This window comes from Pezoporus flaviventris, unplaced genomic scaffold (assembly GCF_033815535.1).
Source record: "Pezoporus flaviventris isolate CSIRO_AGI_PZ_B2104156 unplaced genomic scaffold, CSIRO_AGI_Pfla_v1 ptg000031l, whole genome shotgun sequence".
Lineage (NCBI taxonomy): Eukaryota > Metazoa > Chordata > Aves > Psittaciformes > Psittacidae > Pezoporus > Pezoporus flaviventris.
Window position 1 is genome coordinate 29,884,871 of NW_026892579.1, and position 15,824 is coordinate 29,900,694.

The following is a 15,824-nucleotide window of genomic DNA, read 5'->3' on the forward strand; positions in this document are numbered from 1 at the left end:
GACAAGAGGGACAGACTCTTGTGGACAGAAAGATACTTCTAAGGAAAGCATGGTTATCAACAACACAAGGATCAGGTTCTGACCTAAAACATCCTGATAGACTGTCACAATAACTCGGAGCCATAATAATATTCAGCTAATTGCAGTGGAGGTCAGAGTTTAAAATAAGTAAAGAAATAAATTAGTTCTTAGTAGTTTCTATAGTTACTGTTTTGTACACCTCATCATCCCATTAATATGTCTCTGTGGCTTAAGCTCAAAGCTGCCTCTGCTGAGAACTGCACCATGCGGGTACTAAGATACATGCCCATAAACGTGAGCTGAAGAGAGAATATATGATTTATTTTTTTTTCTTTAATTTGATCTTACTTTCCAGGGGAATTGGATCCCCACAAACTTCAGGATCTCCATCACAAATTAGTAAGAAACAGATCCTTTAAATCCTCACATTACTTTAGTGCTTTGAGGTAATTCCTGAAGCACTGATATGTTGATTAATGGTGGTCAGAAGTTAATCTTTTAGGAAAAGGACTGGCTGTACCCAAATGCCCCAAAAAGTTTTTGCATTTAATCCAAGGTCTAGTTTTGGATGAAATCCTGTCTTGTCTGAGTTCAGTGAGGTTTTTCCACTGATTTAGTCAAATTGTGATTTTTTTTGCCTTTATCATTTAATAACAAAGCATCTCTTAAGATTAAAAGGATAACATCAAACAACTCTTTCTTAGGATAATTGCAACACTAGCAGTAATAATAAACATAGAGATGGAAAAGACTTGTGGAAGTAGACTGAAATGAAAACAATGACTCGAGTTAAAATTCTGAAATTATAACCCTTTTTATTTTCTTATGTCTGTTGGAGAGCTGTAGGCTTTGGAAAAAATCTATTTGCTTCTGTTGCTTTGTCATGCTTATGAATTAAGCTGCTGTGTTACAATCCTTCAGAATCATTTTGTGCTTCATATTTCATTTATATAAAAATCTCATATGGAAAGTGAGCCGCTATCTTTCTAACAATTCCAGAGTATGCTTTTTAATCTTCTCTAAATTTTTTGAAACAGTCATTCTAATTTCACATCTATAGAACCGCTGAACTAATTCATGTCTCCCTCATTTAGTTTGATCAAGCAGCTGATGCTGAATTTGCCTGGATTGCAGAAACAGAAAAGAAACTGATGTCTCTGGGTGATATTAGGCTTGAGCAAGACCAGACCATGGCTCAGCTACAAGTTCAAAAGGTAAAAGAAATGCATTTCCAAATGTCACATTAATTATTGGCCGGCACACTCTCCATCTAGAAAATGTACTGGCACGATTTAATTTTCAGTCCATCATAATGCACTTAAAAATAGTTTTTGCTCAATGTACTCTTTTTTTTTTTCCCAATTTTTATTCTGTTCCAAGGCTTTTACCATGGAGATTTTGAGGCACAAAGATACTATAGATGAACTTGTTAAATCTGGGGATAAGATTATGAACACGTGCACTGAAGAAGAAAAACAGGCCATGAAGGTAAAGTTTCTTAAATTGCAGCTACAGCAGTAGATATGCAGACAACATATAAATAGAAGGATTCCTATAGTGTATGTCTTGAAATACTAATGAAAACCATTAATTACAGCCACTTCTAGTCTAAGGATTGTAGTACTGGAAGAAATGCTGTTGTGTATCGCTCTTGTTCCTTCAGGATGGTCAGAGATCAAGCACTGTGTACTTGCTTCATTGCCAGACACTAATTTGTAGCCACATTTATCATCTTCATCCATGGTAAATGGTATTTTAGCCAATGGACAATTGAGTGAATAGGTGTTAGTCATCTGGGGTAGCCTGTATGGAATCTGGTGGTTCATCTTCCTAAGTTCTCTTGGGTCAGTGACACTCTGTGTGTATTTCTGTGTTGGATTCAATGGCTATGCACCTCAGTGTGAATCTTTCATTTCTGGTGATTTCAGCATGGACTTTACTTGCCAAGATTATTCCATACTGTTGACTAACACAGTCCATGAAAGGCATTTTTATGCCTTTATTTATTACACACACAGAGAAAGCCTAATGTTGGGGCTGCATATATATGCAGACAGAATTTTCATGTTAGCATTTAAGAATGGGTTAGTTATGGGGTTGGGTTTGTTGTTTTTTTTTTTTGCTGAGTTATGGTAAGGCTGGATATATAGTGTAAATTTAGTCTTTCCAATCACTGCCCTCCTTGAACCACAGCACTAATCGTGCTCTGCTGGAGGATCTCTGAAGAAATCTGATTTGCTCTTGAGTGAATTTCAAATAGATGAGAAGTTCTGTCTATGAAAATGTTGTCATAAGAGACCACAGTATTATGTGATACTCTATTAAATATTTGTATTTGTCAAAAATACTGTATATATGTGTGTTAGGCTATGTTTTGTCCTTTGGATAATATCTTTATACTTAATTTACATGCAAGACATAACAAATGAAAGGATAGCTTGTTCTGGCAAAAAAAGATTCTTCACATATTCAATGGCTTGCTTATATGTCTAGTTTTTCCAAGGCTAAGTATTTATGTGTATTGTCGCATATAATATTTCACAAAGATGATAACATGGGCAGTCTTCCACAGGAAAAATGCATAGCTAGTTGATACTTTATTTTATTATCATATGCTCAAATGCAGTAGACTTACAATGTTTAGGCTTTATAATTTTATCATATTATTAATGATAATATATCCTCATCACTTAAAGTATGCTAACCTGGAAAATAATGCTTTGTGGTTTCTGTTGCGAGTTTGTAAGCTACAAGCACAACATTGCACCCTATTTTCTTGCCAGATTTAAAAACAAAACAAACCCAAACAACAGTTTTTTTGTGTATTGTTCATGATGCCTTGATTCAGAAATGCTAAGCTTCTGCCAAGTGTCACTGAAGATAAGCCTCTTCAGTAAGGAAGTGGGGCTAAGATCTGCAGTCAAATCATTTGCAGCTTGACTGGAAGCCCTATGGATAAAGTGTTATTTGTAAATATCAATATTATTAAATATGTTCTAATTACTTTGAAAATACTCAGCCAAAGTATGATCTCCCACAGTACTGATTCTGTCCATCTTGAACACTGATGCTGATAGAAACATTATCAAAAGTAAATTGTGGTTCACTGTGGTTTGGCTCTATAATTATCAAAGACTGTTTAGAAATGAAGGTAATAGACATGGAAAAACACACATTGCTATTTTTTGTTAAAATTATTATTTTACAGAAAAAAATGGAAAGCCTCTTACAGAAATATGATAGAGTCTGTCAAATGAACTCTGAGAGAAACCTCCAGCTGGAACGGGCTCAGTCCCTGGTTAACCAGTTTTGGGAGACTTATGAAGAGCTTTGGCCATGGTTAACTGAAACAGAAATGATCATCTCTCAGCTTCCTGCACCAGCCCTTGAATACGAAACTTTAAAGCAACAACAAGAAGAGCATAGGGTAAGCATTTTGCCAATTTTGAAAAACAAAGGGTCAAAAGCCAAGTAGTATTCTGCTTAGAGCTGTGGAGTACTCTGCTAAATGTTTATAACCCTGACAGTTATACTTCTGTTGAAAAATAAATCTTTAAATCAGTAATAGAAAATAAATGTATTTTCAGTTGTGCATTTACCACTTCCCAAACGGTGCATGCAAACAAGATTCTCTGTGGAAGGCAGCAAACAATGTATAAGCATAAAAGAGGGTGAAAGGGGGAAAAATTGCCATTGAAGTGAGAACTGAGCACACAAAAGTTGATAGTTAAGTAAACATAAAAATACAAATTAATGTCAGTATTAGAACAATCCAGACCTATAAATAGAAAGAACAGATATGGGATGGTTTAGCAAGAAACAAAAGAGGGTAAAACATGACTATCTAAAGAACTAGAGTACCTGCTGTCAGCCTGCTGAAAGTGAAATGCTATGTTTGTGTACAGCCTGTGTACAAATATGTGGATCTTGCATACATGTAAAAACCTTGGCTTTTGTTTTGTTGGTAACATTGGAGCTAAATTTAGCTGAGCCAGGAAGATGCATAATTAAAGGGCCAAGAATTGATTGCTTGGGTTCCAGCCAATTCCATAGTAATTTCTCATGTCAAGTATATATGTTATATAACAATTAAAAGAAATAAATGTTTACCGTAACATCACAAAATAGAGGCATCAGTTTTGTAGACTGGCCACCATATGGACTTTCTTACATGGAGGAATAATCAGCTGGGGTAAAAATTAGTATGTTTCATCTGTGGCTACTAGTATTACCTGGAATGAGGTGTATCTCAGTGAGGTTAAAAACCTGCATAGCTGGCACATGCAAAGCCCATATGGCTATTGGAGGTACCTGTCTCTCCATACTAAGCACAGAATAACCAGGATTTTTTTATTTTAGCTGCCTCAGTTAAGTGACTCAGGTTAGATAGGATGAACCCTGTCTTCAATATCTTGTTTACTGTGAGACCACTTAATGAAGATGTGTCACTCTTATGTACTGGTAAATACTGGGTTCACTCATTTGGCTTCCTATTATTTCTGGAATGAACAACCATGTTCTATTAAGGCTGGCTATATAACATGTGCTTTACAAACTATCTTGATTAGTCACCGTAAACCAAATCATGCTTGCTTTACTTACAGGATTGTTCCTCATCTACTTTAATCATTCTGCTTGCATGAGAGGCCCTTCAGATAAGCTTCTATTTTTGCATTTTCCCTGGGCTATGCCATTAGCTGAGATTTGTTTAAGTAGAAGATTAATGTCAGGCAATTTTAACACATGATCTGATCTGAAATACTGGAATCGTTTACCCAATAGTAGGTCGTGGAGAAGACCAAACCATTTATTGTTCTAGTAAAAGAAAAGGAAAGCTAAAAAAAAAAGTTCTGAATGTGAATTGAAAACAGTTTTTTGTATTCACTTATATTTCTGTTCTGATGTGTTTACTGGTGACTGTCTTTGTTCCAAGTCATGGAATTCATAGATTTGATTCTGTGAGAGTAGCATGCAGTCACTTTGGTTTGAACTGAGTTGTGGTTATGTGTAACATAAGGTTTGGACCCAGAAATGTGCACTGTTGTGGCCTTGTGTAAGTTTTTTGCACACAAAAATAGATCACACAAAATTATTTTCTAAAAGCTTTCAACCTGCTTTTAGCTTTCCCTTTTCCTCATGTCTGCTAGTCAACATAATTTTTCCTGTTGCAAGGCATACAAATAGATTCTCAGTAAGTAGCTAGAGTCAGGGGGGTTTGTATTTTCATTAATGTTTGTCGTCAGGGGACTGTGGAGAATCATGGTCACTGTCATTTTAATCCTCTCAGCATCTCCTCTTCTGGGAAGGAGTGAGTAAGCAAGGCAGTATCAGGATTTCTTTTTAAGGGAAGGACCTTAGTTGAAGAGAAGAGGGTTTATTTACACTGAGTGGTGTAGTCCCTTTTGTGAGTCTTCATTAATTTAAACAAACTCTTAGCTGGGAGGAGCAGAGCATGTGCCTTTCATATTCCTGCACAAGGGCTTCACAAGAGTTCACAGCACCAAGAAGGACAGTGCCTCACAAGACAGTGGTATTATTCTGAAAAGGGAGGGATGAGCAGAGAAAATAAATAAAAGTGGAGGGAAGGATGGGGCTACTCCTGAAAAAAGAAAAAGCCCCTTTCCCTTTATCAGATCTATGGGTACAAGTAAACAAAGGCAAAATCCTTAGGCAAGTTGGAAGACACCTTGTGACCTGGCTACTTCCATAAGCTTCTGCACAGTCTTTTTCACAGTTTTGACTTACTTTGCGGGGGAATGATGAGAGGGAGTAGACAGCTGAGATGAGATTTAATTTCTCTACTAATTACTTGTTAAACTTAGGTTAAGTAATAGCTCTGCTGTGAAGATAGAGAGGTCCGGTGGCCAGAGGGGAGACTGCTGAACTAAGTTGAGAGGTCTCTACTGATCAGTCTTCCTTGTCCTTTTGTCATTTTCACTGATTTCTTTGACCCTTCTTTGTGCTAGTTTCCTCTTCTTAAATCAAGGATAATTTGAATTACTAATCTTGCAGTGCCAGTGCCTCTTTCTGTGATGTTCTACAATTAAAGGCTTTGCAGCAAGTGACAGATATCAACATGAAAAGTGGTGGTGTTACACCCATCTTTAATATTGTCACCATTTCTGTCATTATGTGTACTAAATATCATGGAGAATGTCTGTTGCCAGCTTCATATGCGTAGTTAACATCTTCTATTTTACCTGTAATCGTATGTCCTACAAGAATGTTGTACAGACCTTTCCAGTGCATCTCTAATTGTGCCGTTTCATGCCTGGATAGCTCTGTGTTGGAATGGGAGCGATCACTGGCAAAACAGTCATTACCTTTATTTGATGTTATTTGTGCTTTACATTAGGATGAAGTGTATTTGTTTGGAATTTCTTGCCAGCTGGATGTATTAGAAGTGTGGACAGCTGTAATGTGGTGGTGTAAGCATAAGAAACTGATAAGTTGTTTCGTTTGTTACAGCAACTGCGTGAGCTAATTGCTGAGCACAAGCCTCATATAGATAAGATGAACAAAACTGGCCCTCAGTTGCTGGAGCTGAGCCCAGGAGAAGGTTTTTCTATCCAAGAGAAGTATGCGGCAGCTGACACCCTTTACAGTAAAATTAAGGAAGATGTTAAAAAGCGAGCACTGGCACTGGATGAAGCCATCTCTCAGTGTACCCAGGTATCAGTTTAAGTTCAAAGTATAATTGGATTCATTCAGATGGAAAAACACACAGACATTGTCATCCTACATGTATACATCAAGACTAAACCACCATTTTATCTGGATTTTTCAACCTAATGGCCTGTGAATGTTCATATCACTGCCTATGGCACTGATTTTTCTATTTCTCGAGGGCTTAGGATGTTATATATTGGTCAGTATTGCAACTCTGCTGCAGCTGAAAAATTTTGAAGCAAGAAAACCCCACCACATTTGGTCTAGAAACATGGGATTTTGTCTTTACTTCCATTTTCTCTTGCTGGTCTGTTGCTAGCTGATGCTTTGTTTACACATGGATGTCACTGTTGATCAGTTAACTTAAGTGTGGTTATATCTGGAACTTGGCAGCTTTGCTTATGATCTCTTACCAGTGGAACCAGTGGGTGGTTTAGCAGTAGTAATAGTGATTTTCTTCTTTGCACACGCACAAGAACTTAATGCAACACATGCATGAACTGTTATGTAATAGTATTGTGAGTGAAGTTAGACCTCACAAAATGTCATCATAAGCATAAAATTCAGATCAAATCCACAAAAGCTGCATATCTTAGGTTCATCACCCTATGCAACGAACTTTGATAGCGTATTAAGTGTCACATTCTAAAGACTTTTAAATATTGGGTTAATTGTCATGAAACCCAAACTGAAATTCTTTTACTCAACCCCAAATTCAGAAAAGAACCCAGTATAACTGTGTACATGAGCCCACTCAAAACCCTGAATAGTTTGTTCTATACTGCTGGGTTTTATAGGAAATTCCAAATTTTTTCTATTCACTGGCAATTAAGGGCTATATTCTGCTTAGGTCTAAAATAATAAAGACATACACCTTAAAGTTCTCATCAAGTCTCATAGGTCATTGCACTTGATGTCATATTTGTAGCCCCTGCAGACTGAGTTTAAGAACCTGAGGCAAAAAATGACATCAGATAACATCCTGCTTTTGAACTGGTTACAGACATTATATAACACCTTCCTTATTCACACCTCGGAAAGATGCCTGATTATTTAGATTCAGTGTTTATCATAAATGCTCAGGCCTCCCCCTATTTGCAGCTGCACATCAGAAAATTGAAGGTATTTATTTAGTATTCAAGTCCCTGCTTTGTATGTGATAGACATTAATGTGTTATACTGGCTAAGTACAGAAAGCAAGAATAAAAATGCATTCTTTAGTAACAACTAGAGTATAATCAGATGTTGAGAAAATACTTAATGAGTTATGCAATACTTTGATGTTAATTTTATTTACCTAAACGTATATGCAGATGCCAGAGCATTGTAATGCCCAGAATGTAATTTTATATCATCTTTTTTTATTAAGATACATAGATATATATTTTCAGAGCTCTATACTGTGATGACTCTGTCAGTGTTTGTCTAGACAGTCCTGGAAGAATAATTATTTAACTCTTCAGGTTTTAAATTATATTAAATTGCATTATATATCAAAGGCAGGACATAACATATGGTGCCAGAATGAGAGGCTGTAACAACTTGCATTTCTTCCTTTTAAGTTCTCAAACACCTTGTCTCATTCATTGAAGTGCGAGTACAAGGAGGCCTACTGAGTGTACTGACAACTTTAAAATGTAATTTATATGTCAGTTGTTATCACTTATGTAAGGTTTTGTTGCTACAATCAGTTTTTCAGAAGTCTTGAATGTGGGACGTCTACTTATCTTTCATAGCACACTTTGCATTTTCCTGGCTTGTATGATATTCACACTTCTAACAAAAACACTGAGTCTATAACATTAGTCACAGAGTCTGATTGAAGTGGGTTGTATGGTGGTAAAAGTAATTACACTTGTGTTGCCTATATTCCTTTGAATAGAAAGGATGTGTAGCTATTTGTTCGCATAAGGTAATCTTGTGCTTTTTCTAGCACCTTTCCCAGGTGTAGCCAGGAGTGGGTTTTGTAGATCTTGGAGGATCATCACATGCACCCACAGTTTATTAATCTCTTTAATTTGAAAGGGGCATGATGGTGAGATATTTTTAGGAATCTTGCTGGATCCAAACCATGTTGTAAAGACTAATGTTGGACCTGTACCAAAGACCATGTACCATGTTAACATAGCTGTCATTGAGCTTCTGGGCTCAGTCAAACATGGGTGAACATAAAATACACACTGGTGTGCCCTTTTAGGTGCAGAAATAATGTACCTTTACTGCGCTAACAAGCACCACCTGGACAGTAACAAATGTCTTTTTGAATGACCTTACATATCAGATCTAATCGTGGTTATATGCCAGTATGTTGGTCCTGATATGAAAATGTATGTATTTGATATTAAAGTAAATATCTTTCTAAAAGAATGAAATCAGAAAGCTGTGGCTCTTCAAAATAGGATACAAACTACTGTATGAATTACACAGGACTAAATCCAAGTGGATTCTGACATATTTATAGTACCTTCAGATGGAGTGTCTCAGGACTTAATAGTAAAATTCTTAAATTGGAGAGGAAGTACCATTTGTAAGGTCATTTTTGTAATTTAAATATAAAAAGAGAGGAAGAACCATGAGGAGGGTATTTGTTGCAAGTTACACATATATATGTTGAATAGAGATGTTAAATATGATAATTTTGCTGTTCCTTTTTCCAAGAAAATTTCACATGCCATTTTTCATTTGTTGGATTTTTTTTCTCTCTAATTTCTCTGCCACTTCTTTCTGTCCTTTGCCACTCTCCCAGTTTCATGACAAGATAGATCCAACTCTTGAGAGTCTGAAACGCATAGTTGAACGTCTGAGGCAGCCACCTTCGATATCAGCAGAGGTTGAGAAGATTAAAGAGCAAATCAGTGAAAATAAGAATGTGTCCGTGGATCTGGAAAAACTTCAGCCAGTGTATGAGACGCTTAAACAGAGAGGGGAGGAAATGATTGCTCGCTCAGAAGGAGCTGATAAGGATATATCTGCTAAAGGTAGTAGACTGAGGAAAGTTTCATGTAGTGGAAATGCAGCAAGCTGCATTATATAAAAAGTCTTAATTTCTGATGACCACTGATCTGTGGATTGTGTTCTGCTGGAGAAGCTGCTAAAGATTTATAAAAACAAAGCATTTGCTGAAAATAATTCATCATGGATTTGACCTTTATTTTTAAAGGCCATTTTGGTTGTTCCCACGTAACATTATAAGGAGCCACGTAAAGGAACAATTTTAGAGTCTAAATTTTCAAATGTACGCATATGTTTCTGCTGTAGAACTGTAGAGAGATTTATGGCCCAGAATTGTTTGCCAAGGTAGTAATCTAGTTCCTTTGTTGTTTAGCTGTTCAAGATAAACTAGACCAAATGGTCCTCATTTGGGAAGACATCCAGACCTTGACTGAGGAAAGGGAGGCCAAATTGTTGGATGTAATGGAACTAGCTGAAAAGTTTTGGTGCGATCACATGGCTGTTGTAGCTACTATTAAAGATACTCAGGACTTTATTCGAGAACTGGAGGGACCTGGAGTTGACCCATCTGTAGTCAAGCAACAGCAAGAAGCTGCTGAGGTTAGTAGAAGGTATTTTGTTGACGTGAACTATTTATTTGCAACATGCAGAGAAAAGACAGAATTACTGTGGAGAAAATTTACGTATACAGAATATACAGAATTAAAGGAGAATATTTAATTTGGCTTAGGGACCAAGAGGGATAATTGTATAGAAATTTACTATAATGATATCTCAAGAGTCTATGGTAAATAACATGTATGAGTGCTTAATTGCAGTGAGCATGCAACATGTGCCTGTCATTATATTTACATACCTGCTTTTAAACATGTATATAATAAGCATGTCACTAAGACTTTTGAAAGTTACACATGCTTTAGATTCCCTGAGTAATACGTAACATATAAATGAAAGGTGTGCAGATGTATTATGCTCTAAGCCTGTAATTATTTATAGTTAAAGATTTGAAAGTTAAATGATAACCTCTGGAAAAGAAAACACTCTGATTAAACTTCTTGTTTATTTTTTCATCTCATGTTATAATTTAGACCGATGTCAGTTGGTTTCTCTCTCACACTGCGAAGGGATGCTTATATTTTCAGCATCCAATTGTAAGTCCAGGTGACCTTAAAGAAAACAAAGGTGTAATCCTGCTGTGTTCTATCTTGAAAGCAAACTGTACATAGATTATTAAATTTAGTGTTGTATGTTCTTCTCTTTGTAGGCTGTTAAAGAAGAAATCGACGGACTGCAGGAAGAGCTAGAAACAGTTGTGAACCTTGGCTCTGAACTTAGAGCTGCTTGTGGAGAGCCTGACAAACCTATTGTCAACAAGAGTATAGATGAGGTATGGGAAAGACTGGTGCTTAAATCTGTTATGTTAGGTGCTTCTTCAGCTGAAATTGATATATCCCACCTGCCCCCAACAAAGTCTGAAAATAAAAATTTTGTGGCAAAAGTGAGACACCCCTGAAGCCTTTGATGCAAAGTAAGATTTGCCTTTTGGGTACATGAATCTTGACTCAGATTAGAATGTACAGACAATTTTATTTTATTGATTTATGAGTTAAAATTTTTGTAAAAGAAAGATTTTATTTTTTTTAAATCCTCACTGACTTAAAGTAGATGGCTATTTCTTTGCATAAGTAATGCTAGAATAAATTTCAGCTGTATCTGGTTTATGCCAAGCAAGACATCTTTACTGAGACAATCCTGTTTGGGATGATTACAAAATACTTGAATTTCTCTAAGACTCAACATTGTACATTTATTTGAAGTTACCTTTATTATAACGATGTAACTCCAAATTATTTAATAATACTATTTCCCATGTTAACTATAATCCCTATATTTATAAAAATATTCAGTAAGCAGTATTGGAAGTTTACAGAAGTTACAGAAGTTAATCCAGAACCTCTAGTGTATTCTGAGGGAAACTATGCAGTGATGGGGAGAACAAGTGTGTTAATATGGAATGAATATGGACTAGTCATGTTTAGTTTATTTATGTTATCGATCAGTGAATAATTAGTGAATGCACATTATACAGCAGTAAAATTCTTTTGTTCATTGGAGTAAATTGTGCTTACTTGCAGCTGAATTCTGCTTGGGATGCCTTAAACAAAACATGGAAAGAAAGGGTGGATAAGCTTGCTGAAGCTATGCAGGCAGCTGTTCAGTACCAAGATGGACTGCAGGTAAGATGATGTTGTGTACCTAACCCATTCCTGAGTCAACAGGATAACATGGTTGTAATAAAAAATGCCATGTGATTTGGTAAGTGACAAGTGATACATCACTCTGATTATAGTGACTGTTTTCTTCATAAGCAAATTTTTCTCAGGGTTGGTGTTTTTTTTTTTGTTTTGGGTTGGGTTTTTTTTTTTTTTGCACTAAAGAATAAATCCATTGCATTGTTTTCTTCATGTAGTTCATACATTGCACTGTATTTAAATTCAAGATTAATGTCCTCTTGTTTATTGATAAGAGCAGAGATTTTTTGAGAATACACATTCATGTAATCCTGCTCATATTTTCTTGTGATAGTACTTCATATGGTAGGTGAGTTGAAGTTGTGACACAGTTACATGATCTGAAAGAAAGAGAATAGTCCGTAGACTTCCTTGCTGCTATTTTATTTCTGTGTAGGACAGTCAAAGGACTTCAGTTTTATTCCACCTTTTAAATAAGTCAAATATTTAAGTTTTAATATTTTAAGCAAAAAATATTATTAACATAATGTTGCTGGACCATTATACTAATTCTTCTATTATACCAATTCTCAGTATAATTTATCCTGTCATGATCCTTTAAAAGATTATTTGCTTTTTAAATCTGTAGGTAAGTTTTCCAGCAATTTTTTAAGATACCTTGTACATTGTACGTCCTACAATTGACAAAGTTTCAAAAAAAACCCAAACAAAAAACACCACCACCAAGAAAAAAAAAAGCAAAGGGATGGGACATGATGACCTTCAAAGTTCCGCTCCAACCAAAACTATTCTAAAATTATATGATCTTTTCCCTCTATGTGCTGGGTGGGGTTTTTTTGCATGTTCTTTGTACATTTTGGCTGAGTGGCAAGCCTCTTTTGTCACTGAGTGGCTAGAAGATTGAAATGTTTGAAAAGTTTCCAAACATGGTCAGATTTTGCAAAACCTGTTTTTTGCTTGGTGGAATGATTGGCTTTCTTGCTTCATTAAATCTTCAAAATTAGTTTCACATGACACTGAGGGCAGTTGCTTTTCTGTTCAGTGCAGCTCAAGCAGCAGAATACTCCTTAATAGTAAGACAGCATGCCTACTTTACAGTGCACCCTCACTATGTATTTTTCTCCAAGTTCTTCTATGTTCAGACTGCATGGAGGTTGACTTGTAGGGTTACATTAGGAGCACTGACATTGGTTTAAGTGCTTTGTAGTTCCTGTGGCTGTACATCATTCATTCTACAAAGTTTGTGAAAGAACTGTATTTGAGTGCCTTCTTATGCTTATTTCAGTAGACATGAAGAGTATCATGGGCAGATTGTTAGCTGCAGCTGCCTCCTCCTGTTGAGCATGTTGAGGGTAGTTCTGCTTTTCTCGGGGAGCTGTGAAGCAGTAGGCAGCTCGGGCAAGCTGTCCTAAGCTTTCCTCTGTAATGAATTACAGATAACAAGCAGGAGGAAAAGGGGCTAGCAGAGGTGTTTCTTCACTTATGCAATTACCCAGGTTGATAAGCTGTTCTTATTCTGCGAGTATTCTTGAGGTGGTTTTGCATTATATCAGGAGCAAAAGAAGTATCTACAAAGCCTCAGAACTGGGGAGGCTTCGTGTGTTTTTTAAAGTTATAACTGCATTATCCTGTGGAGATTCAGTCAAGCCCTTTTATCCTATGGAGATTCACCACGGACCTTTACTACATAGTATGTAATGAATGGGGTTGTGTTCCATGTTGCTTGCACATCATCACAAAACCACAGAATGGTTTGGGTTGGAAGGGATCTTCATGATCACACAATTCCAACACCTCTGCCATGCGCAGGGACACCTTACACTAGATCAGGTTGCTCGAAGCACTGTCTTTCAAAAGAAGTTTGTAATTGTCATTTGAAGTGCGTTACCACTCAGCTACTGTCTTCTGTTTTCTCCCCAAAGGAATACGCAATAGAGTTTGTCTTGTATTTACCTTTCAGGCTATTCGTAAAAATTGCTGGGTTTACTCAAGAAGTAGATTGCCACACAGCATAAATAGTACTGGCAGAATATTTCTGCTAATAGAAACTCAGTCTTGCAGCATGTACGTTCTTGTAACCACTACATGAAATACTTTTGTTAATATTTGATCCATTGTATTACGAAGAAACCTAGGTTTTCTGAAGAGAACTGTTTTCTTTCAAAGAGTACAGAAGTATTTTTCTCTGGAGTAAAAAAAACCCTGAAATTCACTTAATAAAACTTTTAAACATGACTATTTCTCTGCTCACACTTGAATTTCATACTGTGATTTTCAGGCAATATTTGACTGGGTAGACATTGCTGGCAGCAAGTTAGCATCCATGTCCCCAGTTGGAACAGATCTAGAGACAGTGAAGCAGCAAACTGAGGAGCTTAAGGTATGAACGAGTAACTTATTTCACATATATTTTTATCTGTCTGCATTTTCCTGTGTTATTCAGTATTCTTCTGTATTTTTCAAGAGTCCAAAGTAATTTTCAATATCTAGTGAAAAGAATCTGTAGGAAAATTTCAAATAACATGTATTTGCAAACTATTCCTTTACAAATCTGTTTAATTTTAAAATCTCTTCCAAATTTTGTTGAGACCACTTTTTACTTTATGAATATGTTCTGATAGCCCAGAAATACTAGTAACAGCATTCATTCTCTTTTAAAGGCTCTAAGGTTATTGTGTGCAGGGTTATTTTGCTATGACCTTTATGTTTTCTGATTTCTGCCATGAACAGCTTTCTTGAGGCTCTGAGAGAAAGTCTCCAAAGCTTCATTTCTGCCATTATAGGCTTCTGTCTAAATGCTTACAGAGATCACAACATTCCCAATACATGAGTAAGGCAAAAATAGAAGTTTCAGTCTATATTAGAAACCTGTCTGTATGGATCTGTGACCGAGTGTGCTCCTGACATTGGTAGGCTATTATGCTGTATATAAAAAAAAATAAAATAAAAGGGTAGATAATGATCAGGAATGTCCTTGGTTTTGTTGCTCACTGGTACTTCTTTTTTTTTTGGCTATGGGCAGGTTGTTTAATCTGTCTGTATTATGATGTAACTTCAAGTGAACCACAATCTCACATAGTTCAGAAGAACACACATTTGCTAGTTGTATTCAGACTGCTGCCCAAATTGCGCATACAAGAGGGTGTCCTACTAAAGAAAAATTGCTTTCAGCTCTTCTGAAAAATAATTCTGTTTAAAGTTTAGAGTATATTATCACAAGCACAAGAGCTAGAACTTACTGAAGATATGTTCTGTTTAAAGACCAGGGAGATCACTAGAGAATACTTTCCTGTTGGGAAAAAATATCATGCTCAGGTCATAGCTAGCAGTAAGTGCTAGAATAGTAAGACATTGTTGCATATTTTCCGTTATCTGGGACTGTCTGGTTTACCAGAAGCATTTTGACCCTGGAAAACAACCCCCCAGATTTATGAAAGTTGGCAGTGATGCATAAATAGTGCAAATATTGCTGTACTATGCTGTATTTAAAAAGATCATTACTTGTGATATATCTATTTGTATTCTTTTTCTATTGCCATAGCAATTTAAGACAGAAGCTTATCAGCAGCAGATTGAAATGGAAAGGCTGAACCATCAGGCAGAACTATTGCTGAAGAAGGTAACAGAGGAGAGTGACAAGCACACTGTTCAAGACCCTCTCTCAGAGCTTAAACTATTGTGGGACAGCCTAGAAGAAAAAATTATAAGCAGACAGGTAAATAAACTTGAACATGGGTGCTTTATTCGTGACTTAGATTTTTGAGAAAAGCTTTTTATTATAGATGATGTTTTTATCAATTTACACAATTATTACTTTTTGCTTGGAAATTACAGAACTATATGTCATAGAATTTGAATTTTGCAATTTATTGAGTTGGTTTTATGGTTTTTAAACCCTTAGCAGTAATTTTGTTACTTCCTCTGTCAGCA

At 36.2% G+C, this 15,824-nt stretch overlaps 1 protein-coding gene across 7 annotated transcripts in view; it reads left to right on the forward strand.

Moving 5' to 3' along the window:
- The window catches only part of DST (dystonin), a 296,486-nt gene that overhangs the window by 238,614 nt on the left and 42,048 nt on the right, over window positions 1–15,824 (forward strand). For all 7 annotated transcript variants that reach the window (XM_061460566.1, XM_061460567.1, XM_061460568.1 and 4 more), the window contains 10 exons: window positions 1,116–1,235; window positions 1,402–1,509; window positions 3,230–3,448; window positions 6,490–6,693; window positions 9,437–9,668; window positions 10,016–10,242; window positions 10,907–11,029; window positions 11,778–11,879; window positions 14,173–14,274; window positions 15,436–15,609. In XM_061460566.1, coding sequence (XP_061316550.1) covers window positions 1,116–1,235; window positions 1,402–1,509; window positions 3,230–3,448; window positions 6,490–6,693; window positions 9,437–9,668; window positions 10,016–10,242; window positions 10,907–11,029; window positions 11,778–11,879; window positions 14,173–14,274; window positions 15,436–15,609 — 1,611 coding nt within the window. The remainder of the gene's footprint in view (window positions 1–1,115; window positions 1,236–1,401; window positions 1,510–3,229; window positions 3,449–6,489; window positions 6,694–9,436; window positions 9,669–10,015; window positions 10,243–10,906; window positions 11,030–11,777; window positions 11,880–14,172; window positions 14,275–15,435; window positions 15,610–15,824) is intronic.